Raw genomic sequence first — 17,273 nt, 5'->3', positions numbered from 1 at the left:
GGTTTTTACCTCTTTTGTCCTTGCTTAAAGTCACTACTTTAGGCTGGTTGATGGAGATCTCAATAAGAGGGGGTCTCATCTCTGCTATTTTCATTTCCTCTTCTTCATCTGACAGCTCCTCAGAATCCTGGAAAATACAATCACTTTGGTAAAGCTTAATTTTTCCTATAAAGCTTCATCATTTGCTTGCTGCACTTTTGTGTTTGTAAAATTGTGAGTGCTCCTAATCATTTTTAGTTCTCGATATGCAGTTACCTCCAGTGTGTCCTCATGGTTCATCGTGGAGCCCTCTGAAGATTTCAGTGGGACTTTGTGGGAGCTGTAAGACATTTCTGAAGTGTCTTTTGAATCTGGCGCAGAGGGATTTTGGGCATATGTATTGGCAGATACCTGGGGCTCTTTGTCTGTTGCCAAGCCATTGGGGCACGGGGCCTCTATCACCTGCGCAAAAACAATCCAGATGTTTTTGTTTGAAAAATGTTCTTTTACATTAATGTGGAATAATTTTCAAGGTTTATAAATAGGCACTAAAGTGAGGTAAATAAAAACAAAGACATAAAATAAAATATCAGTTTTCTATATAGCTGACCTTAACACCCACGTCCTGCACACCAATGTGGTTCCTCTCCACTGGTTTTGCATCTTTCCCCGACTCGTCGCTTGACTCATCCTCCTTCAGCCTGTGAGCCACAGACTGGGCTGTCTTCACCATGTTCTTCAGCTCGTCTGGATATGGTGTAGGGTAGCGCTTCAGGTTTCCCTCCTGAAAGAGTACAAGAAAGCCTCTAATTAAAATAATCTTGTTGCACAATCTGGTTTGTCAGATGACAGAGGCGATGGATAAGCAGATAATAGAATACAGACACATTTCCCTCAGATACAGCTATCAGTCAGACTAGGTGAGTAAAGATCCATTATGTCCTCTAACAATATTTTAATTATGATGGGTCATAAAGGACATTTTACATGAAAACAGTTAAATCAAAAAGAAGTTGATCCCAAACTAGACTCTTTGAACTGTGACCAATGTGTGTCACTAACCCTCGGTGGCGTTTCTCTCTCATCCTTGTCCTCGTCACACTCGAAGGCGACCTGAGCTCGGTGTTTGCGTTGTTCCTCCCATAGCGCTGGATTGAAGCTCTCCGAGTCAGAGTTGGGTATGTCTGGAGGAAAAAGCAGAAACCAGGATGAGAATTATTTGTTAATTTGCTTTGCAAGTCATCCCCATTGAGAGAAATTCATGAAAGTCTGACTTTGACCACTAGATGGTGCAAAGACACCACAAGGCCTGCCATTAAACTGAAGGCACTGAGGAGGTACTTGAACTTGAGAAAAAGAGTGTGGTTCTAGTAAATTACATGAAAATGAAAGAAGGTAAAGAGCTTAAGTGCAGTATTTATAATACTTGAGCATTTGCTTCAAACTATCATTGGTGAATATTAAACAATTTTATATAAAAATCAAGCATAAAGTGAAAAAAAGTCAAGTTTATTTTTCACCAATAAAGCAAATACATAAAAAAGTACAATCAATTAAGAGTCTTGCAGGAGAATGCTGTCATTCCTGACTATTTTCAAAAAAGAAACAAGGGTATTATAACTGTTTTAAAAGGGTCATAGTGTTGATATAATAGCACAGCTTTTCTGAAACTTTGCAGTAACATCTTACATTTTATCTGCTGTGTCCGGTTGTGTCTGATGATGTCTGTTCACCTGAGTTTAAAATGGTCTTTTAAGCTTCTCAGTGTGCGTCTGTCTGTGGTTTCCTGTGTTGAAATGCTCTTTGCCTCTACACATACAGAAAATACGTGCTACCATGGAACCCAGTTATGAGAAAGTTATTATTTTCAGTTCCTTTGACGCCATCGTCACCTGAAATGAGATCATATCAGGAACTCTGCTTATCTACAATTTAAAAAACATTTCACATGGTGAATGTGAGCCCCCTGTGTTTACTCTCCATATCAACAAGCTGTGTAACTTTATAATTGCAGTCAGGTCATGACTTAGTCAAGTTTCTTAGAAGAGCACAAGGAACCATATCAAATTATCGTGGAAAAATTCCTAGTAAGTCACAACGAAAAATGGAATAAAGCAGATGACTGGCAGACAAGAAACTTTTCAGGTGGTTGGGCTGTCGGGCGGTGCCAGTCACCGCCTCTCCACCCCCACACATTGACTCTGTTTACATAGACAGCAGAAATCTGACTATTAGGATATTTACATGAGTTGCCAATAGAATATTATATTCATGTTCCCATGTTACAGGTATGTCAACACGTCATCCTACTACTTGTTTACACTCTGACCCAGGATATGTGTGGCTGAGCAGATGGTTACTGCCGTATATTGATGTGAAAATGATGCAATAAAGTTGTAAACATGTCAACTTAATGAGACTAAGGTCAGAATATCAAATATTCCTCAATTTGATTATTGCTTCTGAAGAGTATGACTTTATTCAGATTGTCAGAAGAATGCTGTGACCGTTACATGCCAGTGTCTTACTGAGACTATTGGCTTAATGCAGATACTGTGAGAATATGGATGTCCACGTAAATGTGTCCACTGTAGTGATATTTAACTGTACATGCTGTCATATGCTATTACAGTAGATGCCACCCAACCCCAGGTACAACACATGAGAAACTATGAAAAATCAAGCAGCTCATTCTCAACCGTTTCAATCATTTAAGAATGCAGCTCTTAAACCACTAATTACTCCAAACCTAAGATGCGACAGGGTCAGGGCAAGACGCCTGGTGCAATAGGAAACCTAACCAAACTAACAGATGCTCGACAGGAGGAGAAGAGTTCATCTCAGATAACGAAGCCCCTCATAAAATATGCATTCAGGGATCCCTGCAGGTCACCTTTAAGACTGCTGCGATACAAGTGGTAGTTGAATGGTGATGCCTGATAATTTGGCATCAAAACACATTAAACTTAACTAAAAATTTAATCTTTTACTTGTTTTATTTGGCTTTATATTTTCCTGCTTCGTGTATTCCACCAGCTTCCCCAAACTTTGTCACTGTTTTGTCTTTGTCAACTGTGCTTGTATTAGTCATACTAGTAGTATGAGATGAATGAGTGCATGGTAGTACTGCTTTATTAATGAGCCCCAATCTTAACACCCGGCTCTTCTACTAAGAAGTGATTAGTGAAATTAGGTTAGAAGCATTTGCAGTTTGAGTGTGTGTCAGATGAATCATGACAGAATATTAAAGAGCAATTATGTTGTGTTGAGTGAACAGTACTCACAATCCTCTGTCCTGGTTTGCTGGGGGAACATGTAGTTAGTCAGCACCGTTTTGTGCGTCTCTGGATCCTCCTCTTTCTGCAGAGGGATCAGGGGCTTTGACTGTGGGGGACAAAATGTAGGTTTGAGGGTTTTATCTTCAATGAACTGTGCTTTGTTAAGACACTCAGTGCTAAAAGAGAGTCCTGGTGTTCTCTGTGCCACACATAGTCTGGTAGCTATCATGAAAAAGAACACAAAACCTAGGGGGAAATAACACACCACAAACTGCACCAATCCCCCATAACTCCCCATCTTTATTCCAAGCTGAATTTCTTTCCTTCACCTGGTTTTAATGAGACGTTACTTAAGTACATCACCATGCCTCTTCCTGTCGTCCATTTCCTGATGAAATAGCTCTAAGCACCATGTGTCCCCTAGGCCCTGTTACCACTGTGGCACCTGCCCAACAGTATCCCTGTGTCTTAGTGCTGATTTGCCTTTTGCCTCCCCTGGGTTTCTCTTCTGCAATGCTGACACAACAGGCACAACTCTTACTGAGTAAACATCATTTATATAGCATCTTTCATAGTATTAAGTACTTAACAAGTCAGTAAAACTGCAGAACATTTTTAAATGCTATTATGACCGAAAACATAAATTATTGTTTGTATAAGATGGACATGGTTAAATGGTGGCACACCGATGGAGCTCATGCCTTAACTAAACCCAGAAAAGTGCATACCTCCGCCATGGCCCAACAGTCCTCATATGAAACCACATTTAAATTCAGAAGATCTGGATTGGTATTTGGATCCTCACTAAATTGCAGAACTTCATAAACATCAGTCCCCCACACACGTCTCATTGTTTTCAGTGAGAGCCATGAATTATTCTCTGAAAGAAGCATGTTGGCTTATTCATAGAGAATGTGCTGCTTTTCTCTGTATCATTGCTAATTGAATCTATTTGAGATTTATTGACTCTGAGATGTCACCATGGCGCTGGGTAAGACCTTTTTATCGCAATTTGCTCCAATTTTTGACTATTCATCAATCAATTGAAAAACTAACGACCAGATTATTCCATAAATTATTCCCTGGGAAATTGGCCCTATCGATCGACCTCCTTATCCAGCCATAAAGACCTGGGGTCCTGTTTCTGAGAGCAGGTTTATAAAACTCTGGGTCAAAAGGTGAACTCTGAGTTGATATTTTACTTCCAGAACGGCTGGTCAGCGTTAGTTCAATAATCTCTGAGTAAGCTCACAGACTTAAACACGCGAGGGTGAAAAAAAGAGCAGAGCTTCTGTTTGAATTGCACGGAGCCAGAAGGATAAATGTGTGGTAAGACATTTATTTCTAAAAACAAAAAAAAAACAACAGCAGCAGTGAAAGTTACTTAGTTGGAAAAGAGAATCTGTAAGTCATTAATGCTATTACATTTTATTTAGCATAGTCCTTACAGACGTATTGCAGCAGCAGAAGAAATCGGACCTAGTAGTAGTTGAAAATTTGCAGATTTCCAACTGAGTGTAAATTATTGTCTGTTATTTAGTCCATTGCAGTAATTGAAAAACTTTTAAACATGTTAAGACTGTACACAAGCCATTTAAAAAACAGCTTTTCTACGTTTAATTCTTTTCAACCACATGCTCCCTCAGAGATATCACATTTTCCACAATATGACACAACTATGATAGGAATGTTCCATCACTGCCACTAATCACATCATGAGAAGGGATTATTTATAGATCAGTGTCATGTTTCTCAAGCTTCACACAGATTTATTTTATTTACGGTAATTAATGTAGAGAAATGTTTCAGAGCAGGGAACTGAGATAACCTGACAGTTGACTTCATGTTCACACTCGTAGTGTTTGAGAAACAGTGTGTCGATATTATTCAGAGCTGAGAATGAAGCCATATGTGATATGAGTCTTCATTGGTGATTGATTATTAAAGAAGATTAGTAGATTAGTAAATGTAGCTCTTGGGAAACACACAAATGTGCAAATAAATTAGCTCCAATATGCTCTTTGATACAAACTGTAGGGAATGAAGACCACGGTGAGGCTGGACGGAAGGAGAAACTACGCTTGATAAGGCAAGCAAGTCATAAATCAGCAGGTATAAACAGGTTTTTGAAGTGTGGTTAAACCTGCCAAAAAATGCGATTGACTCATTTTCCATTGCCAGTAAAGAAGCTTGCATATATCTGTTTTTGCCCCTGGTGAGTCATGTTTGATGTCAGAAACGCGTCAGAAACTGAGAAGCACTCCATGGCATTGTTGTATTTTGCATGATACAAAAAAAAAACAAAAAAAAAAAACAACCCACCAACACAAAAAGTGAAAGTACATAATCATTCATGTGCCAACACCTGGAAGTTTAATGCACGTCATTACGTCCTGCTGAAAGAGGTGCAGTGTCAGCGACTAGACTGACATAATGAAGAAGAAGAAATGATTGCATTTACCCAAGTGTTTTAGTCTGTAGGGGCTATACTGTGGTAACGGAGCTCCAGTTTCCATCAACTTAGTGATAACAAACTGACAGACTGTAGAGAGCTTTTTAAATGAGAAAATAAATGAAAAAATTATTGGATTTGATTCTGTATTCAATAGGTAGCTGACTTTAGGCAAGGACGGAGGAGATGTGGGCTTTATGTCTGCTTCTGAATGAAACTTTGATATGGCGGCATTTTTCTGTGACAATAATCCAGCCAGGATGAGAAAAAGCATGAATAATTGATTTGCAGAACACGGTGAGAATCAACAGACTGTAATTCAGAAATATTTATAAGATGGAAAACATAAACAGACTGAAGCAATGCGGTATTCTCCTACTTCACTGTGCCTTTGGACACATAGAAACTCACTGCAAAGTTCGATATGAGCAGTTCCTTTGCCATGTAGATCTAAACTTCTGTGACAAAGTGGGACTGTGAGCTGCTTCCTCACATACGAGCTGGCCAGACTTTAACATTTCCACCTCTGTGAGGTTTATCTTGTTTTCAGTCGAGGGACACATCAGCCCAGGCAGTCGTCCAAATTTCAAGTAATTGCCTTGATCTCTCTATTTCTGCTTTACTAGCTGCTGATGCCTTATTTCATAAACCATCTCACTGTCATTCAGATTTGTCTGACAGGCTTGTCTAGATCACCATGCTCTCGCCCTTAAACATTTACTGTTGTCAGGACATTCATTAGGATCCTCCTACACTTAGAGAAGTAGAGTTTAGGGTATCAGTCTGACCTGCATTACCATTTGGCACGTTTAGATCAAATGTCCTTAAAGTGGTCTGCTGCATTTTTAATGTGTTTTCCTGTGAGATACTTGGTGTAAGTAGATTAATTTATAGCTCACTGCAGCGGCAAGTCATGTAACCTGCTGCCTTGACAAACCCAACAGGGAAGATCTGACAGCACTGAACTCAGTAGCAGCTGCTGTAAATCCTATGTGCTTGATATTTATATGTTAAGTAACACATGTGATCTTACCTGATTTTCAGACAGCCACATCGCAGTCATCTGGTTCAGTTTAGTGAAACTGTAAGGAAGATTCTTCAACCTGCAGAGGCACAAAAACACAGGTGCTCAGTCATCGTGCACCAATGACCGAAAAGACTCTACACCCAGTGACAGTTAAGTTATTTAAAAAAATAAAATTAGTAGTACGTGGTGAGATATGCGGAAAAAAATATTTAAAAATTGTTCCCACGAGTTTTTAAGTCGTTCCCATGCGTTATTTTTTTGTGGCCACGCGTTAATAACAAGACCTGGCGAACTGAACATGGAAACCTTTCACTGAATCACATGATGTAGCCTCTATAATAGGCTTTAGTTTGACACACACTGTCTGCCTTGACTCTGAGGACACACTGGTGGAAACGTTCGCAATAGTCACTAAAAACAAAGGGGCCCTATCTTCAAGTGCAATGACGCACCGTAAGAAGCACAGATAAATGTCCAGTGGGAGCCTGACTGTGCGCATTTAGAATTATGGCGACAGGGTGCGTCTGCCGCTTTCGGACACAGGGAGAGATTGAGATGTAGCCTCCTGGGTGTGCTTGGCGGAATGACAAGTCAAAGTTTATCCTCAGAAATGAAATATCTATTTGGAATGAGGGATATATAGTTTACAGATTTACCTTTGGATGCCCCACCTCTCTCTCTCTCTGAGACTTATGCAGACAGTCCTCACCAAAATGACACTAACTCGTGCACCCTTTCCCTAAGGGAAGGTTAAGGGAAGTTTAAAACAATGTGTGGTTTGTTAAATCAATCCCCGCCGCTAACACACCCAGTAGATCTCAATCTCAGCCTGTGTCCAGATGCACCAGACGCATCCTGTCACCGAAACACTACCAAAAAAAGCAGCCAGGCTCCTGGTGCTCTGGACTTTTAACTGTGCTTGCTCACTTGTTATCTTGTTCCCACATGTTATGTCGTGGCCACAGTATTTTCACTTATTCCCCCAAATGTCCCCAGAGGAGCTCCGTATACAAGGGTCTGTAACTTTGGCCAAATTAAAATTTTACTTAAAATATGTCCGAGCAGCAGGGTCATAGTCAAAGTTATTCAGTGTATTTGGCACAGAGCAACACAAGGATTGAAAACCCCCAAATTAAATCCTCAAATCACGCCTCAGCTTCCAGACTCATTTTCATTCTGGACTGAATTATGATCCTACGCACTTCGTTGTAATTAGCGGATTACATTTCTGTGTGTGTGCGAGCGCTCTTGCAAGAATGAAACCAAGACATTCTTTGGCTTTTTCACCAATTGAGTAAGGCTTCAACAATTCCTTTCAAATAGCTACTTAAAAATGATCCAGGCTGCAAGTACAGATGATTTGTTATCTAGCGAATAATCTTGTCATTCTTTTTTTGATAAATTGATGAATTGTTTAGTTTTAAAAATGCTAGACACCCCATGGTGATTCTTTTTTTGCTTAAAGGACTCTAAGATGACAATATTCCAAAAGAAAAAAAACAGGAAATACTTTTGCCCTTGCACTTGACACTCATTATGCATTAGTCCAGACTCACTTGTTGTTGCTTAGATTGATGACTTTGAGCCTCTGCATGTCTCCCATCTCCTCAGGCAAAGACTCCAGCTTGTTGGAATGTAGAAACAGCACAGTTGCGTTCTTCCAGTTGCCCATCTGTGATGGGAAGAAACCAAGGTTTTACGAGCTGTTACAGATGAGCAGGCTGACATGCCGTGCCACCAAACACATGTCAACAGACATGTATACACTCACCTCAGGGGGAAGCTGGGTCAAGAAGTTGTGATCTGCTGCAAACGTGCGAATGCAAACACACTGGCCGACAGAAGAAGGCAAGGCTTCGATCTCGTTGAAACTGCAGTCCAGCTCCTCCAGAGTGGTCAGCCTAATACAAGAGGAAGCCAAAGGAGAAAGACACGACTATAATCATTGGTGCACGTGCTGTATATACCGTTTGTCTACTTTTCATTTCTTGCAGGTTAGACAACTAACGTTCTTCTCTCAGGTCTTCCCTCAGGAAACTTCAGCTCATTTTAAATTCTGCAGCAGGAATCCCAACAAAGACCCAGAAAGCCGAACAGATCACACAAGGCCTCCTGTCTCTTAACAGTCAGCTAGTGTGTCAGTTGAAAGTGCTGCTGCTTGTCTACACGTCTCTCAGTGGCTTAGGGACCAAAATACTTTTACCATGTGATTCTCCTGATTTCTCAGATCATCAGGTGGAACTTTTAACTGTTCCTAGAGTGTAAACCTAACATGGAGAAGAAGCAGTTAGTTTCTGTGTGTGTGCACCACAGAGGATAACAGACATGCACCGACTTTGACTGCCTCCGTTTGTTTGTTTTGTCTGTTAGAAGGATTATGGAAAAAATACTGGACCAATATGCCCCAGATTTGGTGGAGGGATGGTGCGTGGACGAGGAAAGAACCCACTGAATTTTGGAAGGGCTCCAGTAAAAGGCCCTGTTCAGACTGGAAGCAGCAGTCCAGAGAAATCAGTTAAAAAGTGATCAGGTTTAACTATGATTTTTCAAATCTTGAATGTGTCTCCTGTGACCCCTTGTGAGTGGATGTCACTTTATTTTTTCCATATGCAAATAAACATGTACATCATTTGTGTTTGTTAACACCAAATAATGCTGTTTCGACCAAGGCCGAGTTTACGTGTGTCCGATATCACAGTGTTTGTGTGTCAGCCTGAAAGAAGCATAAAGATAAGTTTGATGCACTGTGAAAGTGTAGCCGTCAGAGGACGTCAGCTGAGTAGGCAGACTTTCACGTGTCCCAGACCACCTCCTAATGAGGTCTCTGTGATCGGATCTCAGGACACATTGAGGACACATTTGGATGCTGACCTGCTTGAGATTGCATGACTCAGGATGGATGATAATACCAGGTCTGAACAGGGTCAAGTGGACAGATCCAGAAGGTTTCCAAAATTGATCACTTTCCTTAATATTGCAAACATAAAAACACTAAAACAGATCTTAATGCAAAATAAGACATATTTGGGACTGCTTGGCTTTGGCAGAGATGTGTGCTCTACTGAGTGTCCTTTAAGATTAAACAAGAACTCAGATCAATCTTCGACCAGACAATGTCTTACAGTATCAGTGAAATACACTGCACTGACACTGATGCAGCCTCATGGAAATTCAAAAGCAACAACATTTCAAACTGAACCCACGGTGACACAGAAGGAGCACCTGGGGTTTACTGTTGAATAAAAAATGCAGATGTGCTCTCGGGGATTCAGATGAATGCAAAGTTAGTCTAACCTGCAGGAGAGCTGTTGTGATAAAGCACCATCAAACTCCAAAACACAGGATTCAACCCCCTACAGAGCAGTAACAAACATGGCAGTGCACCCCACAGTGCACTGAATAAAATCAGCTATGTATAAATTGCTTAAGCTAAAATCCTTGCATGGGATTAAGATAAACCATAGGCTTTGTCACATAATCTGTGTCAAAGTACACAAGGAGACACAATTTAACATTAGGGATAATTGATGGTGTTTGGAAACAATGGACTAAAAATGAAAATTTACAGATGTAATATTAATTGACAGTTAATGTACATGCATTTCTTTTGTGTGTGTGGGATTGCATTGATTTAAAAAAACTAACACACGGCTGGATTAAACTGGAGCCTAATCTTTGTGCTTGACCACAAAGATTCAGAGTAGATGGAGGGTCAGCAAGTCAACCTGGCTGCCTCCCTCCGCAGCTGTTGACTGCTGGGTTCACCTGTCTGCTGCAGACTACATCAGTCTGAGAACAGCCATGGTGGATTTAATCTGTCAGCACAGCATGGGAGGGTCATCAGGCCAAAGATTAACATCAACTACTCCTCAATGAGGCAAACCTCTGTTTCCATAAAAACAATATGGCAGCCTTAGAACCATTATTGTGATTCAGACTCCATAATCACGGTTATTATTAACTACTCAATATCATCAGAGGGGAACACATTGTGCTTTAGAGAATATCTGACAGACGTTTCATGTGATCAATGGATGACAGATGAGATGAAAGTGGCACAATAATCCATGGATCCCTGGGTTTATTCTGCTGATATAAAAGCTACTGCTGCAACACTCACCCTCCAACAGAGTCTGGTAGGTACATCAGCTGGTTCTCATCCACTTTCAGTGCAGTCAGTTTCTTCAGCGAGCCTAGAGAAAGAGGAAAAGAGAGAGAGCAACAGAGAGAATGAGAGAGATGCATACCACAGCTCAGGGCAGTTATTGACTATCACTTGCTGTTGCACCACAAAGAGGAATATCAATCACAGCAGTTAATTGGATTAATTCATGTTTGTCAATACTGTAAATGAGTCCAGTAGCCGACCCTGACATCTGAAGCACTGTCCATCTGGACTCATCTGATTTTATTAGCCTGAACATCATCTACAGTAGCAAGGTCGCCAAGTGTGCTGGCAAGATTATAGGTGACCCCTTTCACCCTGGATGTCACTTCTCCCATCTGGTAAAACACTCAGGGGCATTAGGCCAGCACAAGACATGCAAACAGATATTTCCCTAGAGATGTGGCACATTAACAGCAGTCACATCACTGACTTTTCTTACTGTGGCACAACTTTCATGTATTTAATGCATCTTTGAACAACTGTACAACGTCCATATAAAACTGTAATATTCTGTAAATAATACAGTGAATTACAAGTTGCCTCAGACTCACATCATCACATCATGCTTTGTTCCTTTACATCAGCTCGTTTTGATCTTACACTTTGTCTTTAATCAATCTATTTGTCCTTTTCTTAATTTTATGTTTTACTTTTCTCGAATGCAAATTAAAAGTCTGCTTAGATGTCTGGTCTGTTTAGTATATTACATAGCATACACGTGTGCACACACCATGAAAGTCCTTTGCACATGCATGTGTGACACAGAAAATACAGCAATTCTGATCCAGACTGTGATTGTCATCTCCCCAGGGATGAAAAGAGGTAAATAAAAACTGTTTGATAAAAATGGGATCCTTTACCTCCTTTCTTTTACTCATTCTCAATTTCCAGTTATCAGTGATGGCAAAATGAGCTAAAAAATAACATTCTAACAATATTTGTGGCATAGTCTTGAAATGTTATGGGCAATAGTGTGCTGTGGACAACAAAGTCTAAATGGTAAGTAGAGAAATGGTATTTGCATCCTCTGTGATGATTTTGTTTTCAGTATAATTCTGAAAGTTGGGGCACTTTTAGCAGTAGTGTTTAGACAATACAACATAAGAATGCACCCTGTGATAAAAAAATGCATTGGTAACAGCTGAAAGAAATAAAACGGTTTCATTAAGGATTTTCCTGAAACAAGGTGTGTGTGTGTGTGTCTGTGTGTGTTTTATGATCTTTACCGATGGAGCCTGGCAGCTGTGTGAGGGCATTGTTGGAGAGCAGGAGGTCCTGCAGACTCTCACAGCCGCAGATTTGCTCATCTACCATCTCCAGATTGTTTTTGGACACATCCAGGTAGACCAGCTGTTTTAGCATCCCAAGCATCTGGACAGATAAAAAGAGCCGCACACACATTAACGGATGAATTTTCCCTTCAGTACATCAGTAACCTTGCTGTATATATGACAAGGATTGCAGGGTAATGCTTTTTGGTTGCATACAATAAAAAACAATCCTGAAAAGTTCTCAGCAGTCAGGTTAAGTGAGTATGAGACATCACAGACATGATCATGATGACATATCTGTTTTTTCAATTTTATAAACAGAAAATCATATAAAAGGGAAACAGTAGCTGTGTTCAGTTTTGCTTGATATGCTTGACAGACGACGTTACTTATAAAAGACCAGAGTGTGATTACAGCTGGTGCCATTGAAAGGCTGGCAGCAGAACTAATGCTTTAATTATGACCCAGTTACAAACAAGCAGGTCATTTGGATGAAAAATAAATCTCTTGTCACACATTTGGACAATCAAAGCATCATTATAAATTAATTACTTTCAAACAAAATAATAACCTAAAAGCTGAAGAATGTTTGCAAAATGCAAAACAAATTGTGTTCAGCCGGCGAGAGAGCCCTTCCTGAACTGCAGCTCCTTCACTTCTGAGAGATGAAAGTCTGATGTAAACTGACTGTGGTTCGGTTTGATGAAAATTGAGGCAGACACGGAGTCTGAAAAATCACAGGAGATAATCTGAAGATAATGTTTTGGGGCACGGCGGGGACTGAAAGTAGGGAGATTGGAGAAATTGACTGTAAATTATACCCCAGGTAAAAACGTCAGTCTGTTCCCATCCATCCACAGTTCCTTGATTCCAGTCAGCTGCTCCAACACCTCAGGCTATGGATGTAAAGAGAAAAAAAAAGGCTTAAGTTTTGTGTGTGTCTGTGAGAGAGAGTGTATAAGAGTGTGTGTGCCTGCTGGGACAAGACCTTAATTCATAGACAAGGTAAAAATCATGGGGTAATTTTTTATTCTCCAGAAATTATTGTGTAAAACAAATGTTATCTTGCAGAGAGAAAAAACACAGAGCTTCCATTTCAGGAGAAGGAAAGGGAGTAGATTAAGGAGGGAGGAGGTGAGGTCACCAGCAGAGAGGTAGAGAGGTGCCCTGGGCACTGACAGTGCAACTGACAGATACTCACCACTTCAGTGAACTCATTACTCCCCAGGTCCAGCCTCTCCAGCTGCGTGAGTTTCTGCATGCTTCTACAGAAACAGAGGACGGACAGGGAGTGAGGCACTAAAAATCAGGGGATGCATAAAATCACTCAAAATGATGACTTGAGTGGAAAACACTAAACTGCACCCATCTGATAAAACAAAAGCACGGACCAGGATTACAAGCAAGGTGGGCCATGTGTTTCAGACAGCAAGCCAAAACAAACCTTACTTGTTTTCACCTTTAAGGTTATCTGTCAATTTGCAGGTTAGATTTTGGACAACACACATGCTCTGCCTTTTGTTCCTTTCACTGAGTAATTTTACGAGGACATAAATACCGTTAAGAGCTCCGGCGTGACAGAAATATGCTTTGAATAATGGAAACTGTGACGTATGCTGCTAGCCCTAAGCCATGCCCCAGAATTTTGTCTCCACATTCAGGTCAGTCTCAAATTCTTGACTGCACCATAAACAAGCAGATAAAAACCAGGACTATTCCAACGCTTATTATTTTTAAATGAACACCATGTGAGTGAAAACTGGAAGTGAAATATTAAAAAGGCTTGAGTCACATTCTGAGGGGCAAGAGTGAATAAGTATCACGCTCACTTTGTCATAATCTACTGACATAAGATGCCATTGAGGGCTTTGAAACCCGATAACAAAAGCTGACAGTAGTAGTCACAAAACACACATACATACACAAATAGAAACAAAAAGATGCAGGAATAAAATAAAATTCTATTTATAAATATATAAAATATATTAATATAACATTTTCATGTGTTTAAATGATAATTCTTGTACGATGAGTTTCTTAACTGCAAACCAATGAAGCAAGACAAGGAGAACAAAGACGTTTCAAACCATCGATTTCCTGAGTTAATCACATGTTTAAAAAGTACTTCTCACACACAACACCAGAGGAAGAGACCATGACTGGAGGGGAAATAGAGATGTTCTTGTTCTGTTTGGGAACAGATATGATGTTACCTTCACAGCAGGGATGAAGTGTGAGAGTGAGACACAGAAGAGGGATGGAGAGCGGAGGCCCACAGACACCAACGTGTAGTCTGTTTTGTTTTTAGGTACTTCTCATTAAATAAGAATGTCAGACATATGGTGCAAATTATGAACATGGTTCAAGGCCCTATGGTGATTGTTTTTTAATGCTTGGTGCAATATGAATACATCCATCATATTGATGTACTTGTGCATTAGCCAGCTTTGTCACATTCTTACTACAAAAGTTGGCGAGAGCTGCATGGACCCCTATGTGAGCTGAGAGAGGTGAGAGTGAGATTTGCTGGCTCTTCGAGAAAGTGAGTTTATCAGTGGAAAAAAAAAACTATGGCTTCACCTCAAGTTATGAGGAACTCAATAGCCTTCTTAAAAATTCAGACAAACATTTGGTATATGCATACGCTTACTGTGTGACTGTGCACTGAGAGAGAAGAGACGGCACTTTCTATGTGGAAGCTCTGAAAAGTGCCCCTTTGTGCATGCACACATTTGTTTACATCTCTGAAATGCTTGTGTGTTGCTCTGGCAATGTTCCCAATCATTAGTCCTTTTCTTTGTCAGGGCTCCAGCCTTTAACAGGTCTGGCATCTGTCACATAAACACAGTGAGAAGAGAGGATCTGCTGCACTGCTCTTTGGACGCTGCCTGACCTGTCAGTAAGTCAATGAAAATAAGAAAAAGGAAAAGTGAGAGGGAGAGAGAGAGAGATAAAAGAAAAAAGGAAGTCAGCCAACAGGGAGGAAGGAAAAAAGGCAAATAAGGGATACACTGAGAAAATGGGCAGGAAGTAAAATGGAATGATACTGCAAGTGAAGCATGACGGAAGACAGAAAGAGAAAGTAGATCCCCCGTCAGTCACCTAGAGCATTCTCAAATATCTGAGGGACGTTCAGTCTCCCAGAGGCACTCCAACCTTCTCAAATGGTGAAATAACCCTCAGCACTGTCTCAGAAGAGGATTATAAAACCTGTCGCAGCAAGCAGCCAAGTGAAGGGGGGCTCTTATGTAAGACTGGAATTTAATACTACAGTTAGCGGTGTGCGGAGTGAATCTAGTGGAGGGGGGCAGGATGGAGGACAGAACAGAGACGTTGCTGCAGTTGTGAGAGGAAGGAGACTCAGAGGGAGGAAGGGTGAAAATTCACGACACGCTTCAGGAGGCAAACATGACACTGGCAGTGACATTGCTCCTTTATTTTGTGTTTGTGTGATATTTGGAAAACCCAGGAAGTAATAACAAATAAAAAATAACACTTACTTTGGCAACATCTTTAACTGGTTCTCCCTCAGCTCCAAGATCTGTAGTTTTGTCAACCTGCAACCAAGTAAAAAAGGTTTTTTAATGACACTTAACACTGATCTTTATTTACTCAATTACATGAGTTACGGTTTCATGAAACATTGAAACAACCAATCAAACTGACCTGCCAAAGCTGGCTGGTAGGAACTCCAAAAAGGCATCGTTCAGGTAGAGCTGCGTCAAACTCAGGAGCTGCGTGAAGCCATCTGGGAGCCTGACAACACAAATTGTACATGAAGCACATCACTCATACTGCAAAGCCAGAGTACTGAAACTTGGAAATGCATGCGTCACATTATAACAAAATGCAGAAAATTGATTATGCGAAGTCGTGCTGTACTCACTTTGATATGGGATTCACGCTGGCTTCTACAATAGCTAGGACTTTGCAGTTCTTGATGTTTTCTGGAAACTCCTGAATACCTAAAGAAAAATACACAAGTTATCGTAAGTGGTTTAAAAACACAACGACACACGAGGGATTAGACATCTGCGGTGACGTATCCCGAGCATTTTATTACTGCTGGCACAAAACAAATGACTCACATCGGAATCAAAAGGACGAGGGATAATGCAAGCCATCTTGCTCGTGTTTTGCAGGAGCAGCTTTGCGAATGTTAAACACAGGTGGTTTGTGAGTACAAGCAGGATGGCTGTGTGCCTGAACTCTGAGCTCTGGGTACATTAAGAGTAGCTCTGCACCTTTCTTGTCTAAACAGCTGCAGAGAAGTGCGCTTAAGGTGGCATAATAAAAGAAGGAGAGGAAGAAGAGGGGAAAAAAAGAAAGACTAATGAGTGATAGTCTGCAAGTCCTCATGAAATGTCCACTACGTGCACATTGCAAGAAAGAGGACGTGACCAAGCCTCAAGGTTTATTTCCACCCACTTTGTTTTGTGTCCACAACACTTTGCACAGAGTGCTTTGTGAAGAAGGATAAGCTACTTTTAATGTCAACATGGCACAGCTCTGTTTCATGAAAACCTAAAACATTTGTTTGATCTAGGCTGTCTCTGCACTCACTCATTTATATTAGAATTACCTTTTTAACCTTTCTCCTTTGCCATGAAAGAGTGTTTGCTGCTGAGCGAGTATCCTCTACTTCAGCTCTACTTAGTTTTAAGGTCACAGAGTGAAGATCGAGCATCTTCTACGGTAACCTGCACCTTGAACAGTTTTAGGCTTGCTGTGCTTAACATCCGATTGGGAGGCACAACGGAAAGGTCAGATTAGTAAGTCATATAGTGGAGTGATGTATGCGTGGAGCAGGTGGTTAAAAGAACTCTGTAAATTTTAGAATAAAGGTCATAATGGTGAATATCCCTCGTACACTTGAGGGTCTTCTGCACAATTACAGTTTCTAATTACCACTTCACACACTTTGAATCTGAGGAGCTTATCTAAACACTTTCCTGGCAAAAAATATCTCTTTTCACTGATCAATGCCAGTAGCCGTAATGGCAACACAAGAGCAAGTAGGACAAGTTACACGTTTGATCTTCACGGGTCACTAACCCAGGGACCAGGGTCAGTTTTCAGGTCTCAGCAACATGATCTG

The 17,273-nt window shown here is 40.7% G+C and overlaps 1 protein-coding gene across 6 annotated transcripts in view; it reads right to left on the bottom strand.

Annotated features, from left to right (window-relative positions):
• The window catches only part of erbin (erbb2 interacting protein), a 52,566-nt gene that overhangs the window by 10,035 nt on the left and 25,258 nt on the right, over window positions 1-17,273 (bottom strand). For all 6 annotated transcript variants that reach the window (XM_020082115.2, XM_020082118.2, XM_020082116.2 and 3 more), the window contains 15 exons: window positions 16,062-16,140; window positions 15,842-15,931; window positions 15,676-15,732; window positions 13,377-13,440; window positions 12,997-13,071; window positions 12,131-12,275; window positions 10,857-10,929; window positions 8,508-8,637; window positions 8,293-8,408; window positions 6,743-6,812; window positions 3,264-3,363; window positions 1,042-1,163; window positions 590-763; window positions 256-441; window positions 10-127 (listed from right to left, as the gene is read on the bottom strand). In XM_020082115.2, coding sequence (XP_019937674.1) covers window positions 10-127; window positions 256-441; window positions 590-763; window positions 1,042-1,163; window positions 3,264-3,363; window positions 6,743-6,812; window positions 8,293-8,408; window positions 8,508-8,637; window positions 10,857-10,929; window positions 12,131-12,275; window positions 12,997-13,071; window positions 13,377-13,440; window positions 15,676-15,732; window positions 15,842-15,931; window positions 16,062-16,140 — 1,599 coding nt within the window. The remainder of the gene's footprint in view (window positions 1-9; window positions 128-255; window positions 442-589; window positions 764-1,041; window positions 1,164-3,263; window positions 3,364-6,742; window positions 6,813-8,292; window positions 8,409-8,507; window positions 8,638-10,856; window positions 10,930-12,130; window positions 12,276-12,996; window positions 13,072-13,376; window positions 13,441-15,675; window positions 15,733-15,841; window positions 15,932-16,061; window positions 16,141-17,273) is intronic.

Source organism: Paralichthys olivaceus, chromosome 18 (genome assembly GCF_024713975.1).
Source record: "Paralichthys olivaceus isolate ysfri-2021 chromosome 18, ASM2471397v2, whole genome shotgun sequence".
Classification (NCBI taxonomy): domain Eukaryota; kingdom Metazoa; phylum Chordata; class Actinopteri; order Pleuronectiformes; family Paralichthyidae; genus Paralichthys; species Paralichthys olivaceus.
The sequence above is the reverse complement of the archived record's forward strand: the minus strand, read 5'-3'. Positions and strand labels throughout refer to the sequence as shown.